Here is an 18,497-nt window from a genome sequence, read left to right on the forward strand (position 1 = left end):
CCCCTGCTGTCGTGTGTAATCACAGCCGCTAGGTGGCGCTGCGCGGCCGGTGCGGGGAGGAGGGCGCTGCTGTCGTGTGGAATCACAGCCGCTAGGTGGCGCTGCGCGGCCGGTGCGGGGAGGAGGGCGCTGCTGTCGTGTGGAATCACAGCCGCTAGGTGGCGCTGCGCGGCCGGTGCGGGGAGGAGGGCGCTGCTGCCGCCGCCGCCGCTGCTGCTGCTGCTGACACTGGCAGGAAGTGTGCGCAGGAGGCGACCATGGCTGTGTGGACCCGAGCCTCCAAGTCCGGGCTCCTGGAGCTGCTGCTGCAGGACCACTGGGTGCGGGTCCATGCGGAGCTCTCCGGGGAGTCCCTGAGCCTGACCTCGGAGCAGGAGCCGGCTGCGCTCAATGGCATGAGCAATGGCACAGAGTTGGCCCCTGGCAGCCCCCGCAGGGGCCCCGGGGCCAGCTCCCCCCAGGCAGGCTCCGACTGCGGCTCCGAGTCAGGGCTGGGGAGCCCAGGTGCCCGGTTCCCCCTGGACAGCCCTGAGCTGGGCACAGAGCCGGTGAGGAGGGTGAGGGTGGTGAAGCAGGAGTTTGGAGGACTGGGCATCAGCATCAAGGGCGGCCAGGAGAACCACATGCCCATCCTCATCTCCAAGATCTTCCCCGGACTGGCAGCAGACAAGAGCCAGGCGCTGCGGGTGGGGGATGCCATCCTGTCCGTCAATGGGGCCGATCTCAGGAATGCCACCCATGACCAGGCTGTGCAAGTGCTGAAGAAAGCGGGCAAGGAGGTGACACTGGAGGGTAAGACACTTTCCACAAACTTCTGTGAAACTTTCACTTTATTATAAGAGATTTAATGAAAAGTTTTTGGAGAAGCGGCGCCCTCTCCTGTGTAATGGCTGTGCCCGATATTGCAGATAGTCATAGTAGTCACAACTAGTGATGAGCGGGCACTACCATGCTCAGGTGCTCAGTACTGGTAACTAGTGATGAGCGGGCACTACCATGCTCAGGTGCTCAGTACTGGTAACTAGTGATGAGCGGGCACTACCATGCTCGGGTGCTCAGTACTGGTAACTAGTGATGAGCGGGCACTACCATGCTCAGGTGCTCTGTACTGGTAACTAGTGATGAGCGGGCACTACCATGCTCAGGTGCTCTGTACTACTAACTAGTGATGAGCGGGCACTACCATGCTCAGGTGCTCTGTACTGGTAACTAGTGATGAGTGGGCACTACCATGCTCGGGTGCTCAGTACTCGTAACTAGTGATGAGCGGGCACTACCATGCTCGGGTGCTCTGTACTCGTAACTAGTGATGAGCGGGCACTACCATGCTCGGGTGCTCAGTACTCGTAACTAGTGATGAGCGGGCACTACCATGCTCAGGTGCTCAGTACTCGTAGCTAGTGATGAGCGGGCACTACCATGCTCGGGTGCTCAGTACTGGTAACTAGTGATGAGCGGGCACTACCATGCTCGGGTGCTCAGTACTCGTAACTAGTGATGAGCGGGCACTACCATGCTCGGGTGCTCAGTACTTGTAACTAGTGATAAGCGGGCACTACCATGCTCGGGTGCTCAGTACTGGTAACTAGTGATGAGCGGGCACTACCATGCTCGGGTGCTCAGTACTGGTAACTAGTGATGAGCGTGCACTACCATGCTCAGGTGCTCGGTACTCGTAACTAGTGATGAGTGGGCACTACCATGCTCTGGTGCTCAGTACTGGTAACTAGTGATGAGCGGGCACTACCATGCTCGGGTGCTCGGTACTCGTAACTAGTGATGAGCGGGCACTACCATGCTCGGGTGCTCTGTAGTGGTAACTAGTGATGAGCGGGCACTACCATGCTCGGGTGCTCTGTAGTGGTAACTAGTGATGAGTGGGCACTACCATGCTCTGGTGCTCAGTACTGGTAACTAGTGATGAGCGGGCACTACCATGCTCGGGTGCTTTGTACTCATAACTAGTGATGAGAGGGCACTACCATGCTCGGGTGCTCGGTACTCGTAACTAGTGATGAGCGGGCACTACCATGCTTGGGTGCTCTGTACTGGTAACTAGTGATGAGCGGGCACTGCCATGCTCGGGTGCTCTGTACTGGTAACTAGTGATGAGCGGGCACTACCATGCTCTGGTGCTCAGTACTGGTAACTAGTGATGAGCGGGCACTACCATGCTTGGGTGCTCTGTACTCGTAACTAGTGATGAGCGGGCACTACCATGCTTGGGTGCTCTGTACTGGTAACTAGTGATGAGCGGGCACTGCCATGCTCGGGTGCTCTGTACTGGTAACTAGTGATGAGCGGGCACTACCATGCTTGGGTGCTCAGTACTGGTAACTAGTGATGAGCGGGCACTGCCATGCTCGGGTGCTCTGTACTGGTAACTAGTGATGAGCGGGCACTACCATGCTCGGGTGCTCTGTACTGGTAACTAGTGATGAGCGGGCACTACCATGCTTGGGTGCTCAGTACTGGTAACTAGTGATGAGCGGGCACTGCCATGCTTGGGTGCTCAGTACTGGTAACTAGTGATGAGCGAGCACTACCATGCTCGGGTGCTCTGTACTGGTAACTAGTGATGAGCGGGCACTACCATGCTTGGGTGCTCAGTACTGGTAACTAGTGATGAGCGGGCACTGCCATGCTTGGGTGCTCAGTACTGGTAACTAGTGATGAGCGGGCACTACCATGCTCGGGTGCTCTGTACTGGTAACTAGTGATGAGCGGGCACTACCATGCTTGGGTGCTCAGTACTGGTAACTAGTGATGAGCGGGCACTGCCATGCTTGGGTGCTCAGTACTGGTAACTAGTGATGAGCGGGCACTACCATGCTCTGGTGCTCAGTACTGGTAACTAGTGATGAGCGGGCACTACCATGCTTGGGTGCTCTGTACTCGTAACTAGTGATGAGCGGGCACTACCATGCTTGGGTGCTCTGTACTGGTAACTAGTGATGAGCGGGCACTGCCATGCTCGGGTGCTCTGTACTGGTAACTAGTGATGAGCGGGCACTACCATGCTTGGGTGCTCAGTACTGGTAACTAGTGATGAGCGGGCACTGCCATGCTCGGGTGCTCTGTACTGGTAACTAGTGATGAGCGGGCACTACCATGCTCGGGTGCTCTGTACTGGTAACTAGTGATGAGCGGGCACTACCATGCTTGGGTGCTCAGTACTGGTAACTAGTGATGAGCGGGCACTGCCATGCTTGGGTGCTCAGTACTCGTAACTAGTGATGAGCGAGCACTGCCATGCTCGGGTGCTCAGTACTGGTAACTAGTGATGAGCGGGCACTGCCGTGCTCGGGTGCTCTGTACTGGTAACTAGTGATGAGCGGGCACTACCATGCTTGGGTGCTCAGTACTGGTAACTAGTGATGAGCGGGCACTGCCATGCTTGGGTGCTCTGTACTGGTAACTAGTGATGAGTGGGCACCACCATGCTCGGGTGCATATATATTTATAAAAAATGTGTGTGTGTATATATATATATATATATATATATATATAATTTATTTATTTATTTTTTTTATTTTTATGAAATCCAGCCTCCCTCCCCCCACATTCCACCCATCCGTATCATCACATCAGTCAAGGGACATGGCACCCCCATACATATTAAAGAGTCAGATGATCCTTCCAATCTTGGCTGATATGGCCAACCTTCCTCTATGTATATGGGTACCTGTTCAGACACCCCAAAAAGTGGTCTGATGACAAATATTCAATTGTTCCGATCTTTCCTACAATTCTTGAGATTAGTCAAATATCTGTCCAGTGCTTCTAGATTGTCTCCAGTCTATGGACATCCCCCAAAAAAGGAGCTTCACCCAAGGATGGAGCAAAAATGTTTCCTCCTTGCAAGATGTTCCTCTATTTCCTTCCTCCTGCGTCCTTCTGATAACCTTTGAGTACGACCTACCAGAAAAGATGGAGACTAAAGCGTTTCCCCAAAACTAGAACTGAGCGAAACAATATGGAGGAGACTGGTAGTCCATGGCCACCCGGTGGGAGCCCATCGGAGTTCCCAGAGGCCCTTCAAAATTGTAGGATCATCAGTGATGCACACAATATTTTTGTACGGTTTTCCAAAATTCATGGGCACTCTTTTAATTCGGAAAGCTGGGTTGAAATGTCAGATCATGTTGGGTGTCACCCAGCTTTTTCCAAAACCTGATAGAACGAAGAGACTGAAGAAAATTCACCCCTTTCCCAAAATATTTGTGCACGGCATGATCCAAAAACAAAGAGGAAAATTGCAAAGATGTTTTTGTTTGTTTGGTTTCGTTTATAAACATTGGACGTCTCATCCCCCTCCCCCAGAAAGAAAACGGACACCTGCCCCTCCCCCCCTCCCAAAAGAAAACGGACACCTGCCCCTCCCCTTCCCAACCGGAAATAAAAAAAAAACGCCCCCCGGAAAGAAATCAGATGCCCCGCCCCCGGAAAGAAAAGAAATCTCACTACCCCGGAAGGAAATTTGATGCCCCCCCCTTCCCGGAAAAAAAGTAGATGCACCCGCTGGAAATAGAAGAAAAGAGAATGACCCCCTGGAAAGAAATTGAACACCCATCCCTGCTCTGGAAAGAAATTGAAGGCCCCCCTTGAAAGAAATTGGACACCATCCGGCCCTGCCCCCCTGAAAGAAAGAAGTCGAACTCCCCTTCAGCCCCCATTCCCGGAAAGAGGTTGGACACCCCCCCATCCTTGAAAGAGGTTGGACGCCCCCCCCCCATCCCCTCTGGAAAGAGGTTGGACGCCCCCCCATCCCCTCTGGTAAAAAGGTTGGACCCCATACCCTCTGGAGAGAGGTTGGACGCCCCCCTCATCCCATCCCCTCTGGAAGGAGGTTGGACGCCCCCCTCATCCCATCCCCTCTGGAAGGAGGTTGGACGCCCCCCTCATCCCATCCCCTCTGGAAGGAGGTTGGACGCCCCCCTCATCCCATCCCCTCTGGAAAGAGGTTGGACCCCCCCTCAACCCATCCCCTCTGGAAGGAGGTTGGACGCCCCCCTCATCCCATCCCCTCTGGAAAGAGGTTGGACCCCCCCCCCAATCCTGGACAGAGGATGGATCCCCCATCCCCTCAATTTTAGAAATGAGGAGAACCCCATTAACATTTTGCACTGCTGAGGTGTGAAGATGAGGACTACATGGCCCAGCAGCAGCAGTCCCTCTCCTGGTAATGGGCGTCTTCAATGTATCAAGGCAGAAAATGATCTGCACTGGATACAATGTTGCAATCCTGTGTACACAGTGACGGAGGCGAGGCTCACATCTGCAGCACAGATTCCATGAAAAAGTACAAAGCTGCGCAGTGCGCTCCAATTTAGTGCGGTGGGCTCTGTCATTGTGAGTGGGGTCTCTTTGGCTCCGGCGCTGTTATTTTTAGTTCTTTGTTCCTATAGCCGTACTTCTACATTTTTGTTTCGGTCACTTTATGCTTACAAATATGCGAGTGTTCTTAGTGGGGAGATCACAATGAAGGTCCGCAGCGCCCCAAACCCTGATAATGGGCTGCGTTCCACTACGGACAACACTCGCGTCTCCGCAGGAGGGATGACCCTGCGATATGTCCGGATTGTGGGAACGTACCCCAATAGATCTATGTCCCCCTTCTGACACCATTACCTATCAGATATACGGGGCGGCACGGTGGCTCTATCTGTATGTCTTTCGAGTGTGGGAGGAAATCAGGAGACCCCGGAGGACACCCACGCAAACACGGGGAGAACATACAAACTCCTTGCAGATGTTGTCCTTGGTGGGATTTGAACCCAGGACCCCAGCGCTGCAAGACTTCTGTGCTAACCACTGAGCCACCATGCAATGCTAACCACTGAGCCACCGTGCCGCCCATCACGCTATGTTGATATAGATCAGAGTTTGGTCCGATTTTCTCGGATAAGAGAATTTACGTCTGTCTGTCCTTCCGGCCCATAAAGCGCACCAATCACAAGGTTTTTCCTATATAACCTATAGCCAGTGCTATACCGACACTATCAGGCTGATTCTATATGTACCTTTAGTTGTGAGATCGGATGTATAGGTTTTAAAACACAAGCAATGTCATACCCATGTGACCAGAAGGGGAGGGGCCTCAGCCAACATAGCTGATACCAGAAAGCAACATTTTTTTTCTATTGGCTGAACTAATTTTCATACCCAGAAATCGCTTTGGGGGGTGTTTTCCTAAGGCGTCTTTTTTTTTTGTTTTTTTTTTGTTTTCCTTCCCATTGAGCCTGAAAACTGGTCAGGTCACTTCTTCTAACTTCTCTGTAGCTGTGAGAGGAAGAGACTGAACATATGAGGCATTGTTAGGTCTTGTGCGCACTGCGGATTGCGGCCCAAATCTGCGTGTCTATCCTTATGCCAGTAAAGTCAATGAGAATTCTGAACGGTGTGCACATGTTGCTTATTTTTTTCTTGCTGATTTTGGTGCAGAAAATAATCTTCAGCATGGCAATTCTTGGAGCAGTTTTTTTTAGCCCTTCCACCTGTTGACTTAATTAAAACAATGCCTGGTACAAGAAATTCATACGTTTTTAATGCATTTTTTTCTGCCAGAAGGTGCAGATTTCATGTTGAATATTTCTGCACTAAATCTGCAATGTGCGCACACAGTCTTAGGCTACATGCGCACGCTGCGTTTTTTCCGCTGCGGAATTAATGTGCATGTCACTTCTTTTCCACAAGTAACTGCGTTTTTTGCCCTAGATAAAGCGGAAATTCCGCGTCAAATCCGCACAAAACCACGGCAAACCGCAAGCGGATTTTGTTGAGTTTTTTTTACCGGGGGTGTGGGATTCTTTCAGAGGGACCAGATTTTCCTTTAGAAAAATTCAATTTAGTCAATTTCTAGTGCGCACATGGCCTTAGGCTGGAAACACATCTATGCGAGTAAAATCGGTCCGAGATGGCTGAAAAAAACTCGGCTGATTTCATTTCACGTTAGGTCAGAGTGCAACGCAACTGCACTGCGATCCTGAGATTTTTCTCATGATTGCATTGCGTGTGCAATGCGTGTGTGATCCGTGTGTGATACTTTTTCTCTTTTTTCTCAGCAGCTTTCATCTGCCATTCAGCTCTGCTACATGGCCGCACGATCAGAATGAACTCGGGTGAACTTCACCCGACTTCATTGTCATGCCGCGGCTCTGTCTGTGTCGCGTCCTGATTAGCGGTCACCCGTGCAGGACTCACCGGTGACCGCTAATCTCCTGAGTGACTGAATTGAGCAGCGCGATTAGCGCTGCTGTCACTCAGGTTACCCGCGGCCAGCTGGATCCTCCACCCGTGACCGCAACTCACCTGTGACTTCATTGCTGTCACTCGGGCGACTTGCTGTCACTGTTGGAGGATCTTGCTGCGAGTAACTTGACTGACATCAGCTGATCGCGCTTCTCACCTCAGTTGCTGCGTGGAGGTGACAGGAGCGGCGGTGTCTTCTGCAGCTCCTGTCACCTTCATGTAGCAGAGCTGTAAGCGACGCGCGACCTCCGTGGATTACGTCGGACAAGGATGGGTTTTTTGGGGACTTAATAAAGTGGTAAACGAGGGTCTTTGTTATTGTTTCTAATTTCAAATAAAGGATTTTTTCACTGTGTGTGTTTATTAACTTTAATTTACAGGTTAATCATTGGGGGTGTCTCAAAGACAGCTGACATGATTAATCTAGGAGTTATTGGCAGCTATGGGCTGCCATTAACTCCTTATTACCCTGATTGCCAACGCACCAGGGCAAATTGGGAAGAGCCGGGTACAGTCCCAGAACAGTCGCATCTAATAGAAGCGGCCATTCTGGGTGGCTGCTGGCTGATATTGTTAGGCTGGGGGGCTCCCCATAACGTGGAGCTCCCCATCCTGAGAATACCAGCCTTCAGCCGTATGGCTTTATCTGGCTGGTATTAAAATTGGGGGGGACCGCACGTCGGTTTTTATTTATTTATTTATTTTACTGCACAGCATAGACACGCCCACCGGCTGCTATGATTGGTTGCAGTCAGACACGCCCCCACGATGAGTGACAGCTGTCTCACTGCAACCAATCATAGGCGCCGGTGGGCGTGGAAAGCAGGGAATACGAGATTGAATAATGAGCAGCCGGCTTTTTCAAAAGAGGAGAAGCCGTCGGAGCAGTGTGAACGCCGTGCAGCGCCGCAGTGGTGATCGTGGATCGGTGAATATCAGAGCGGGGAGGAGAGGGATAGACCGACATGGACAGAGTGACCGACAGAGAGAGAATAGAGACCGAGAGGGAGAGACCGACCGAAAGAGAATAGTGATTGACAGACATTGGGAGACATCGCTCGTTTCCAGTGTTTTAGGAAACATGCGAGAAATGTATTTAGAAAATCGGATGTCACTAGGATGGTGTGAGTGCCGTCCCGTGACATGCGATTATTTACACGCTCCCATAGACTTGCATTGGAGAAACTCGCAGTAGAAACTCACAAAAAAGCAGCATGCTGCAGTCCGATTTGGACTGAGAAAAAAATCGCAGATGAGAGCTGAATCATTCACTAACATGTGTCCGATTCCAATGCGAGATTTCCTCCATTGCTCTACTGCGAGAAACTCGCAAGTGAGAAGCAGCCCATAAGCAATTTTCGCAGCTATGTTACAGAGCATGCCCACCTGAACAAGACCTACCCTAAGGCTATGTCCAATGTTCACACGGATTTTTATTTTATGCAGACACTCCAAAATCCTCCTCAAAATCACTCAATTACTTTTGTTGTTCATTTCCATTAGAATTCTGCATTCCTCGTCTCATGAGTTTCATGCTTTTTTTTTTTTTTCTTTTCCATGCCTCTTTTTTCCGTGTCTTTTTCCATGCCTCTCTTTTTTCCATGCCTCTCTTTTTCCATGCCTCTCTTTTTCCATGCCTCTCTTTTTCCATGCCTCTCTTTTTCCATGCCTCTCTTTTTCCATGCCTCTCTTTTTCCATGCCTCTTTTTCCATGCCTCTCTTTTTCCATGCCTCTCTTTTTCCATGCCTCTCTTTTTCCATGCCTCTCTTTTTCCATGCCTCTCTTTTTCCATGCCTCTCTTTTTCCATGCCTCTCTTTTTCCATGCCTCTCTTTTTCCATGCCTCTCTTTTTCCATGCCTCTCTTTTTCCATGCCTCTCTTTTTCCATGCCTCTCTTTTTCCATGCCTCTCTTTTTCCATGCCTCTCTTTTTCCATGCCTCTCTTTTTCCATGCCTCTCTTTTTCCATGCCTCTCTTTTTCCATGCCTCTCTTTTTCCATGCCTCTCTTTTTCCATGCCTCTCTTTTTCCATGCCTCTCTTTTTCCATGCCTCTCTTTTTCCATGCCTCTCTTTTTCCATGCCTCTCTTTTTCCATGCCTCTCTTTTTCCATGCCTCTCTTTTTCCATGCCTCTCTTTTTCCATGCCTCTCTTTTTCCATGCCTCTCTTTTTCCATGCCTCTCTTTTTCCATGCCTCTCTTTTTCCATGCCTCTCTTTTTCCATGCCTCTCTTTTTCCATGCCTCTCTTTTTCCATGCCTCTCTTTTTCCATGCCTCTCTTTTTCCATGCCTCTCTTTTTCCATGCCTCTCTTTTTCCATGCCTCTCTTTTTCCATGCCTCTCTTTTTCCATGCCTCTCTTTTTCCATGCCTCTCTTTTTCCATGCCTCTCTTTTTCCATGCCTCTCTTTTTCCATGCCTCTCTTTTTCCATGCCTCTCTTTCTCCATGCCTCTCTTTTTCCATGCCTCTCTTTTTCCATGCCTCTCTTTTTCCATGCTTCTCTTTTTTCCATGCTTCTCTTTTTTCCATGCTTCTCTTTTTTCCATGCCTCTCTTTTTCCATGCCTCTCTTTTTCCATGCTTCTCTTTTTCCATGCTTCTCTTTTTCCATGCTTCTCTTTCCATGCTTCTCTTTCCATGCTTCTCTTTCCATGCTTCTCTTTCCATGCTTCTTTTTTCCATGCTTCTCTTTTTTCCATGCCTCTCTTTTTTCCATGCCTCTCTTTTTCCATGCCTCTCTTTTTCCATGCCTCTCTTTTTCCATGCCTCTCTTTTTCCATGCCTCTCTTTTTCCATGCCTCTCTTTTTCCATGCCTCTCTTTTTCCATGCCTCTCTTTTTCCATGCCTCTCTTTTTCCATGCCTCTCTTTTTCCATGCCTCTCTTTTTCCATGCCTCTCTTTTTCCATGCCTCTCTTTTTTCCATGCCTCTCTTTTAACCATGCCTCTTTTTTCCATGCCTCCTCTTTTTTCCATGCCTCCTCTTTTTTCCATGCCTCCTCTTTTTCCATGCCTCCTCTTTTTCCATGCCTCCTCTTTTTCCATGCCTCTTCTTCTTCTTTTTTTTCCATGCCTCTTCTTCTTTTTTTTCCATGCCTCCTCTTTTTCCATGCCTCTTCTTCTTTTTTTTCCATGCCTCCTCTTTTTCCATGCCTCCTCTTTTTCCATGCCTCCTCTTTTTCCATGCCTCCTCTTTTTCCATGCCTCCTCTTTTTCCATGCCTCCTCTTTTTCCATGCCTCCTCTTTTTCCATGCCTCTTCTTCTTCTTTTTTTTCCATGCCTCTTCTTCTTTTTTTTCCATGCCTCCTCTTTTTCCATGCCTCCTCTTCTTTTTTTTTCTATGCTTTTTATGCCTTGTTTATGCTTTTATTTTATTTATTATTTTCTATTGAATTAGGGAAAACACAGGAAAAAAAGCAGATAGAATTGACATGCTGCTTCTTTTTTCTGTTTGAAAATCTGCAAGGAAAAAAAGAAGCAGCGGGTGCACAGCACTTCAAGATTCTCATAGACTTTGCTAAGATGTGTTTTTTCCTCGCAGTATTGATTTAAAATCTGCAAAGAAAAAAAGCATTAAAAAAAGCAACGTTTGAAGTAAGGCTCTGTGCACACGTTGCTTTTTCATGCTTTTTTTTCAAAGAGAGCTTTTTGGAATCCGCTGCAAAAAAAACCCCCCAAAAAACTCTTACAAAACCACTTCAGTAAAGAGTCTAGGAACACCTTTTTCATTTTTTTCTTGAGGCATTAAGGAAAAACTGTTTTAGGAAACAATACTTTTTGTAGGGGGTGGGGAAGGAAAGGTTTTTCCTTTCCTGACGTTCTTTGAGAACTTTTTTATTGGACAGTGCCTAGTGTGGTAGTTTGGAGCAGATTCCATCAGAATCCTTTTTTTTTTTTTTTTCCTTCTTTATCCAAGATGCATTTTTCAAAAATAACAAAATCCCTCAAAAGCAAAAACTTTTTTTTTTTTTCTTAATAAATATCAAAGTGGATTTGATTTTTCCATGAAAATGAACAAGAAAAGTTTTCCAAGCTTATTTGAAGAGGATTTTGAGGATTCGATTACAATAAAAAAGAAAGAAAAACTCTGAAAGAACATGTAAAACTTGCCCTAAAGAAGGGGCTTTTTTTTTTTTCTGAAGCTGATTCCAGTCATTGTTTTTCAAATTTTTAAAACTTTTTGCAGAGATTTTAGGCCTGAAATTGAATAGAATTTCCAAGTTTTTGGATGTTTTTTTTCAGTTTCTGCTCCAAAACCTTCTTTAAAAAAACCTGTGCACATAACCTTTGACTCCTTGTACCGGCTGTCACCACAAGAGACTGTACCCTCAACTGCACCCTCCAAAATCTGAGCCTACACCTCTTTATTGAAGCCATTAGTAACGCTGATTTGCCAAATGACTTTTTGCGTTGGGCGTTCACTTTTTTTTTCTTTTTGTTCAGTGGACCCCAATGGTTGACACCGCCTGTAAAGTTCTGAGGGTCTCTCCGTTCCGGCAGGTTTTGTCCCAGAAATCGGGGTGTGTTCCTGGATCTGTTTTTTTAGCAGACGCTCCTCTTTCCCCAGTTCCATGGAGCTGCCAAGATTCCGAACTTTTCTGTTAACCCTTTCCGTGTAGAATTGCCTGACAGCTCGGACAGCTTTGCTGAGTCTGCTCCGGACTATACTAATCGGTCTTAACTCGGCATTAATATTAATACCCCTCCGACCCCCTCTGATAGCGGCTGTCGCCTGTCCCCATCATCTGTTTCTCTGCGTGATATTTAGCCTGAAAAGTGGGAAGATTACAGCGATGGTGTCGTTACTTTGTAACATCCTAAATCGAGGATTATTTCATTATGTGCGTCCCTGATTGTTGGGAGGGTTAGATGCGATAGTAGCAAACCCTCAGCTGTGATCATCAGATCCTAGTGAAGGCGATGTGCACATTATTTCCAGCAGATTTTTCTGCGCCAAAACCCAGAAAACGTCCGTGGAACATTTCAGAAATCTCATTCGCTTTGCTTTTTTTTTTTGCTATTGAAAAACGCGACAAAATGCAGCGTGTGAATAATCCCGAATATTCCCAGAATTGATAAATACTTGATCGCACAGCTGCAGTTTTGCTACAATGTATCCAGTCTAGAAAATCCTCCTTTTGAGTATAAATCTTCTCTCCTGTCCTGAGTTTGCTACATTGTATCAGTCCAGCATTGTGTGCACCGGGTACAATTGTAGCAAATCCGCAGCTGTGGAAATCTTGGGGTTTTCAGGCGTTCACATGAGCGTGTTTTCAGTCTGTGTGCACAACAGACAGCGCAGGGGCTAATGTCAACCTTGGTGTTAGTGCACATGGGCGATTTTGGATTTACGGACCCCATCGATGCCAAAACCTTCATCCGCCCGCTATGGAGAGAAGAACTCCAAACCAGTGTCGGATCCGCCAATTTCAGCACTCGCCCCCCCCCCCCACCCCGGAAAGAAATTGGACGTTCCCTCCCCCCCCATCCCTGGAAAGAAAACGGACACCCGCCCCTCCCTCCCCCCGGAAATAAAAGAAAAGGGACCCCCCCCGGAAGGAAATCAGATGCCCCGCCCCCTGGAAAGAAAAGAGATTGGACCCCCCGGAAGGAAATTTGACCACTCCCCCATCCTCCCAGAAAGAAAGTAGATGCCCCCCTGGAAATAATAGAAAAGAGAATGGACGCCTATCCCCCCTCCGGAAAGAAATTGAAGGGCCCCCTTGAAAGAAATAGAACGCCATCAGGCACTGCCCCCCTGAAACAAAAGTCGAACGCCCCTTCAGCCCCCATTCCCACTGGAAAGAGGTTGGACGCCCCCCCATTCCCACTGGAAAGAGGTTGGACGCCCCCCCATTCCCACTGGAAAGAGGTTGGACGCCCCCCCATTCCCACTGGAAAGAGGTTGGACGCCCCCCCATTCCCACTGGAAAGAGGTTGGACGCCCCCCCCATTACCACTGGAAAGAGGTTGGACGCCCCCCCATTCCCACTGGAAAGAGGTTGGACGCCCCCCCCATTCCCACTGGAAAGAGGTTGGACGCCCCCCCATTCCCACTGGAAAGAGGTTGGACGCCCCCCCATTCCCACTGGAAAGAGGTTGGCCGCCCCCCCATTCCCACTGGAAAGAGGTTGGCCGCCCCCCCATTCCCACTGGAAAGAGGTTGGCCGCCCCCCCATTCCCACTGGAAAGAGGTTGGCCGCCCCCCCATTCCCACTGGAAAGAGGTTGGCCGCCCCCCCATTCCCACTGGAAAGAGGTTGGCCGCCCCCCCATTCCCACTGGAAAGAGGTTGGCCGCCCCCCCATTCCCACTGGAAAGAGGTTGGCCGCCCCCCCATTCCCACTGGAAAGAGGTTGGCCGCCCCCCCATTCCCACTGGAAAGAGGTTGGCCGCCCCCCCATTCCCACTGGAAAGAGGTTGGCCGCCCCCCCATTCCCACTGGAAAGAGGTTGGCCGCCCCCCCATTCCCACTGGAAAGAGGTTGGCCGCCCCCCCATTCCCACTGGAAAGAGGTTGGCCGCCCCCCCATTCCCACTGGAAAGAGGTTGGCCGCCCCCCCATTCCCACTGGAAAGAGGTTGGCCGCCCCCCCATTCCCACTGGAAAGAGGTTGGCCGCCCCCCCATTCCCACTGGAAAGAGGTTGGCCGCCCCCCCATTCCCACTGGAAAGAGGTTGGCCGCCCCCCCATTCCCACTGGAAAGAGGTTGGCCGCCCCCCCATTCCCACTGGAAAGAGGTTGGCCGCCCCCCCATTCCCACTGGAAAGAGGTTGGCCGCCCCCCCATTCCCACTGGAAAGAGGTTGGCCGCCCCCCCCATTCCCACTGGAAAGAGGTTGGCCGCCCCCCCATTCCCACTGGAAAGAGGTTGGCCGCCCCCCCATTCCCACTGGAAAGAGGTTGGCCGCCCCCCCATTCCCACTGGAAAGAGGTTGGCCGCCCCCCCATTCCCACTGGAAAGAGGTTGGCCGCCCCCCCATTCCCACTGGAAAGAGGTTGGCCGCCCCCACCCCCCCCATCCCCACTGGAAAGAGGTTGGCCGCCCCCACCCCCCCATCCCCTCTGGAAAGAGGTTAGACGCCCCCCATCCCCTCTGGAAAGAGGTTAGACGCCCCCCATCCCCTATGGAAAGAGGTTGGACGCCCCCTCCTTCTCCCCCCCCCCCCCCTGTAAAGAGGTTAGACGCCCCCCATCCCCTATGGAAAGAGGTCGGCCCCCTCCTTCTCCCCCCCCTTCCCCTGTAAAAAGAGATCGGACGCCCCCGAAGGGAAGCCCTAGCTGATCTTGTGGAGCCAGAAATAAAACCCTGTCTTATTTTCAGGGGGGCACAGTAGGTGTGAATTTAGAGGTTTCCATACAGCGAGAATATAGACCATAAAACATTACGTTTTTTGTTGCTCACCGCTGTCCTCCCTGCCCCATAGATAGGACATGCTGAGAGTTGTAGTTCCACAAGCCTCGGAGAGGCGCAGGTTGGCGTCCACTGGTGTAATGAAGAGTCGCAGCCCTCCATGGTTCCCCACAGCTGGTGTGAATCGCTCAGCATCTGGTGGCTGGGAGCGGCCGGGTCCCTCGGCGCTGGGTGGGTCGTGTGTGTAGCCGGCATGTGCTCCGCATGTGACCGACACATGAATCTTACAAGAGGCCGGTGTTTACTCCACGCCATTAAACTTTTGCAGATGATTTTGAAGCGATCATGAAAAACAGCACGAAATGTATAAAGTGTAATATACATTGATCTGCATTGGAGCTGTATACATAAAACGGTAACCATCAGCTTATCAGGTATTGGAGCTGCAATACCATGCACAGCCCACACACAGGGGGGCGCTGTTTCTGGGGGAGGGCAGCTTGGCTTTTTAATGCTAAGAGGCCGCTGTCACGATATTGGTAAAATGAGGATCCGTGTGAGGGTGAATATTCGTCTCCTCCTTGTGAATCTTATATCGTACGGGGTTTTATAAGTTGCACTTTGAGCCTCTCTGGTGGAGTGTAACAATGCTCTCCTGTTCTCCCCTCCGCTTCCGCTTATTAGTAAAGATTACTGTCCTGTGTCTGTACACTGTGCCTCTGAGAACTACATGTCCCATGAGGCCTTGTCCAGGCATCTCTTTGGGAAGCGTGACATGGCTGGTGTGTCAGTGTAAGGAGACTTGTAGGCCATGAAATTCTCTTGTGGGAAACTAAATACCCAAACTGCCAGAGAGGTCAATATTGATTTCCAGCAGGTGGCACTAGAGGTCACGTCCTCTTCTCCTTTAAATTTGTAACCAGTGACTCAGTAGTATTGCCAAATCCTTTAGGGGACTTCAGAGGAGTCATCTGAACTCTATAGCTGCAGGCAAAAGGGAGGGCAAATGCCTTACTGTGATTTGTGGTGAGAACGCTGTCAAATGTGTCATTTCTAGTTGCCATTAATTCCCGGCCCCACGTGGAGCATTTTAGCTTCAGCCAATCAGCTGCTTCAGTAGAGATTCTGGATGTGTGTGCATCTCATGTCAGTGTAAGGAGACTTATAGGCCCTATACATATGAAATATGTATGTGTGTATCTGTATATATATAGATATATATATAATATCTATATATAGCATATCAGTGTAAGGAGACAAGGGACTTATAGGCCATATAAATATATATCTATCATGTCAGTGTAAGGAGACTTATAGGCCATATACATATTAAATATTTATGTGTGCGTATATCTAGATATATATAATACTTATAGCATATCAGTGTAAGGAGACAAGGGACTTATAGGCCACATAAATATATATCTATCGTGTCAGTGTAAGGAGACTTATAGGCCATATACATATGAAATATGTATGTGTGTATCTGTATATATAGATAATTAATACAAAGGACCGGCACTCCAAATCTTCTGAAATATTTTTGTAGTTTATTCCATCATAATATACAGGCGTAAATTTACGATTTAGGCCTGTATATTATGATGGAATAAACTACAAAAATATTTCAGAAGATTTGGAGTGCCGGTCCTTTGTATTAATTATACTGTGGATGCCTTCCTTGGATACGTGCACCTTGAAGGATTGTGTGCCGCCTGGAACTTCTGTTTCTGTATATATAGATATATATATAATATCTATATATAGCATATCAGTGTAAGGAGACAAGGGACTTATAGGCCATATAAATATATATCTATCATGTCAGTGTAAGGAGACTTCTAGGCTATATACATATTAAATATGTATGTATATGTGTGTGTGTGTGCGTATATATATATAATTCTCCTGTGGGAAACACAATGTGCTAATTGCCTCTTCATAGGTCAATATACTATTTTTATATATATATATATATACATAAAAATATAAATAGTATATTGACCTATGAAGAGGCAATTAGCACATTGCGTTTCCCACAGGAGAATTTCATGGACCACAAGTCTCCTTACACTGACATGCCATGTGTATATATATATATATATATATATATATATATATATATATATATATATATATATATATATATATATATATATATATATATATATATATATATATATATATATATATATATATATATATATATATATATATATATATATATATATATAATAATCATCAGTTAAGCAGCACCACAAATTATTTTAGGGGTAGTGAGTGCAGCAATCCTTCTGGAAAGGACCAGTGGGCAGTGCCTCTGGAGGGGAGCCCTGTCACTCATTGTCTCTCTTCCAATCAAGACTGATGTGGTCCCCCCCACCCCACGCCCCGAAGTGCTGCATACATGTTCTTTCCAGAAGGATCCCTGCTTTTTTTTTTTTTTTTCCTTTTTTCAGCTCTTTCTAAAAATTGATAGCAGTATTAATAGTGATGTAAGGAGCCCACCTGCAGGGTAAAGAGCCCCTCTTTCCAGCAACTCTCCCCTGGTGGTCCTGGATGGACCCCCTACTACTACATCCATGTCTGTTGGCTCAGCGGGACAATGATGACATATGCTTCATCTTTCTCGTTGCCAAATTTGGCAGAAAAATCCCCCAAAAATGGGGAAGATAACAACAGCCCTGTGTGTGGAGATCTTATCTCTGGGAAGTACCTCCTCTGATCTTACTGGCCTGCAGGGACATGTGGATGGAACCAGATACTGTGCAGCTACAACCTGCAGCGCTGTGCTGTTGTGAGCTGTAGTTGACAACAGCGGAGACCGCTAATAACCAATGCCGCTGCCTCCCTCTTTGTCTAGCTGTGGCCACATTTTTTATATATATATATATGTGAGGCAAACCCTGGGATATGAAGATGAATTATGACTTCCAGTCATAATCGCTCTCATCACTCCCTGGCAGTGCCCCCTCCCTTCTTGTTCTCAGATGTCCAGCATCTGTGAAGGTGTCACATCCCATGGCCATCTCCTGTGATATGGAGATTAGGTGATGTGGGAACAATGGACACAGGATGACTCCCTGCTGTGACCCTGTAGTAGGGGCTGCTATCTAATTAGCAAGGCTATGGAAGTATCCAGACAGAACGACTCCAGTAAAAAATGGTTCATATCTCGCAAGCCATATTTCCGATAAATATGGCAACCATAAAAATGGTGTCTCCGCATGCGGACGATGCTGGCACACCCTTTTTATGGGAGCAGGACCTGGGGAAATACCCCAGGCGTGATATCAGCCAATGGGGAACTAGTAGACAAGTCATGAGTCCTCTCGTTCCGTAGCTAAATTCATAGCTGTCACAATGAGAGCGTTGGCGTCCGCCTACGACGCTCCCAGGCAAAGTTATGGCCCATATTCCATGTTGGGATATTGTCCATAACTCGAGCCAGGGGTGGAGCAGTGCTCCCTCTGAGGTCACTAAGGTAGGAGGGGACCTGGATTTGCCCAGGTTGATAACCCTACTTCGGCCATTTTCCAGTGTTCTTTCGCTGGGGGTCACGTGTAGGAAACATCTGTGGGAAGGATCCTAGAAACCTGGCCTACAGCGCCCCCCTGTGGCCAGACGCACAAGGTAACTGCTGGAACTGTGTATGCCTGTTTGTAACCCATGCTTTGATTGTAACTGTACTCTGACATATGTATATTCTGTAGATTCCCTATTGTATATATTGTAGTTTCTAGTGTGCTTTAGGCTGATTAAATTATATAATTAATCTTGGGCTGTTCTGTTATCTCGATCTTGAATCCCACGTCTGTGTGTTCGGCTAATAGTTACCGTGAAGCGGTTGGTGGCAGCGAGTTTGTGCCAAGGATTATTGTGGGGAGGCCAGTG

The 18,497-nt window shown here is 48.5% G+C and overlaps 2 protein-coding genes across 3 annotated transcripts in view; one reads left to right on the plus strand and one right to left on the minus strand.

The window, feature by feature from the left end:
• Window positions 1-18,497, minus strand: part of PSMD7 (proteasome 26S subunit, non-ATPase 7) — a 627,368-nt gene that overhangs the window by 98,445 nt on the left and 510,426 nt on the right. The gene's annotated exons all lie outside the window — the stretch shown is intronic.
• SNTB2 (syntrophin beta 2) overlaps window positions 169-18,497 on the plus strand; it is a 43,869-nt gene continuing 25,540 nt past the window's right edge. For both annotated transcript variants that reach the window (XM_075326005.1, XM_075326006.1), the window contains exon 1: window positions 169-792. In XM_075326005.1, the coding sequence (XP_075182120.1) occupies window positions 258-792 (535 nt within the window). In that variant the 5' untranslated portion in view covers window positions 169-257. The remainder of the gene's footprint in view (window positions 793-18,497) is intronic.

The sequence above is a fragment of the Anomaloglossus baeobatrachus genome, chromosome 10 (assembly GCF_048569485.1).
Source record: "Anomaloglossus baeobatrachus isolate aAnoBae1 chromosome 10, aAnoBae1.hap1, whole genome shotgun sequence".
Taxonomy (NCBI): domain Eukaryota; kingdom Metazoa; phylum Chordata; class Amphibia; order Anura; family Aromobatidae; genus Anomaloglossus; species Anomaloglossus baeobatrachus.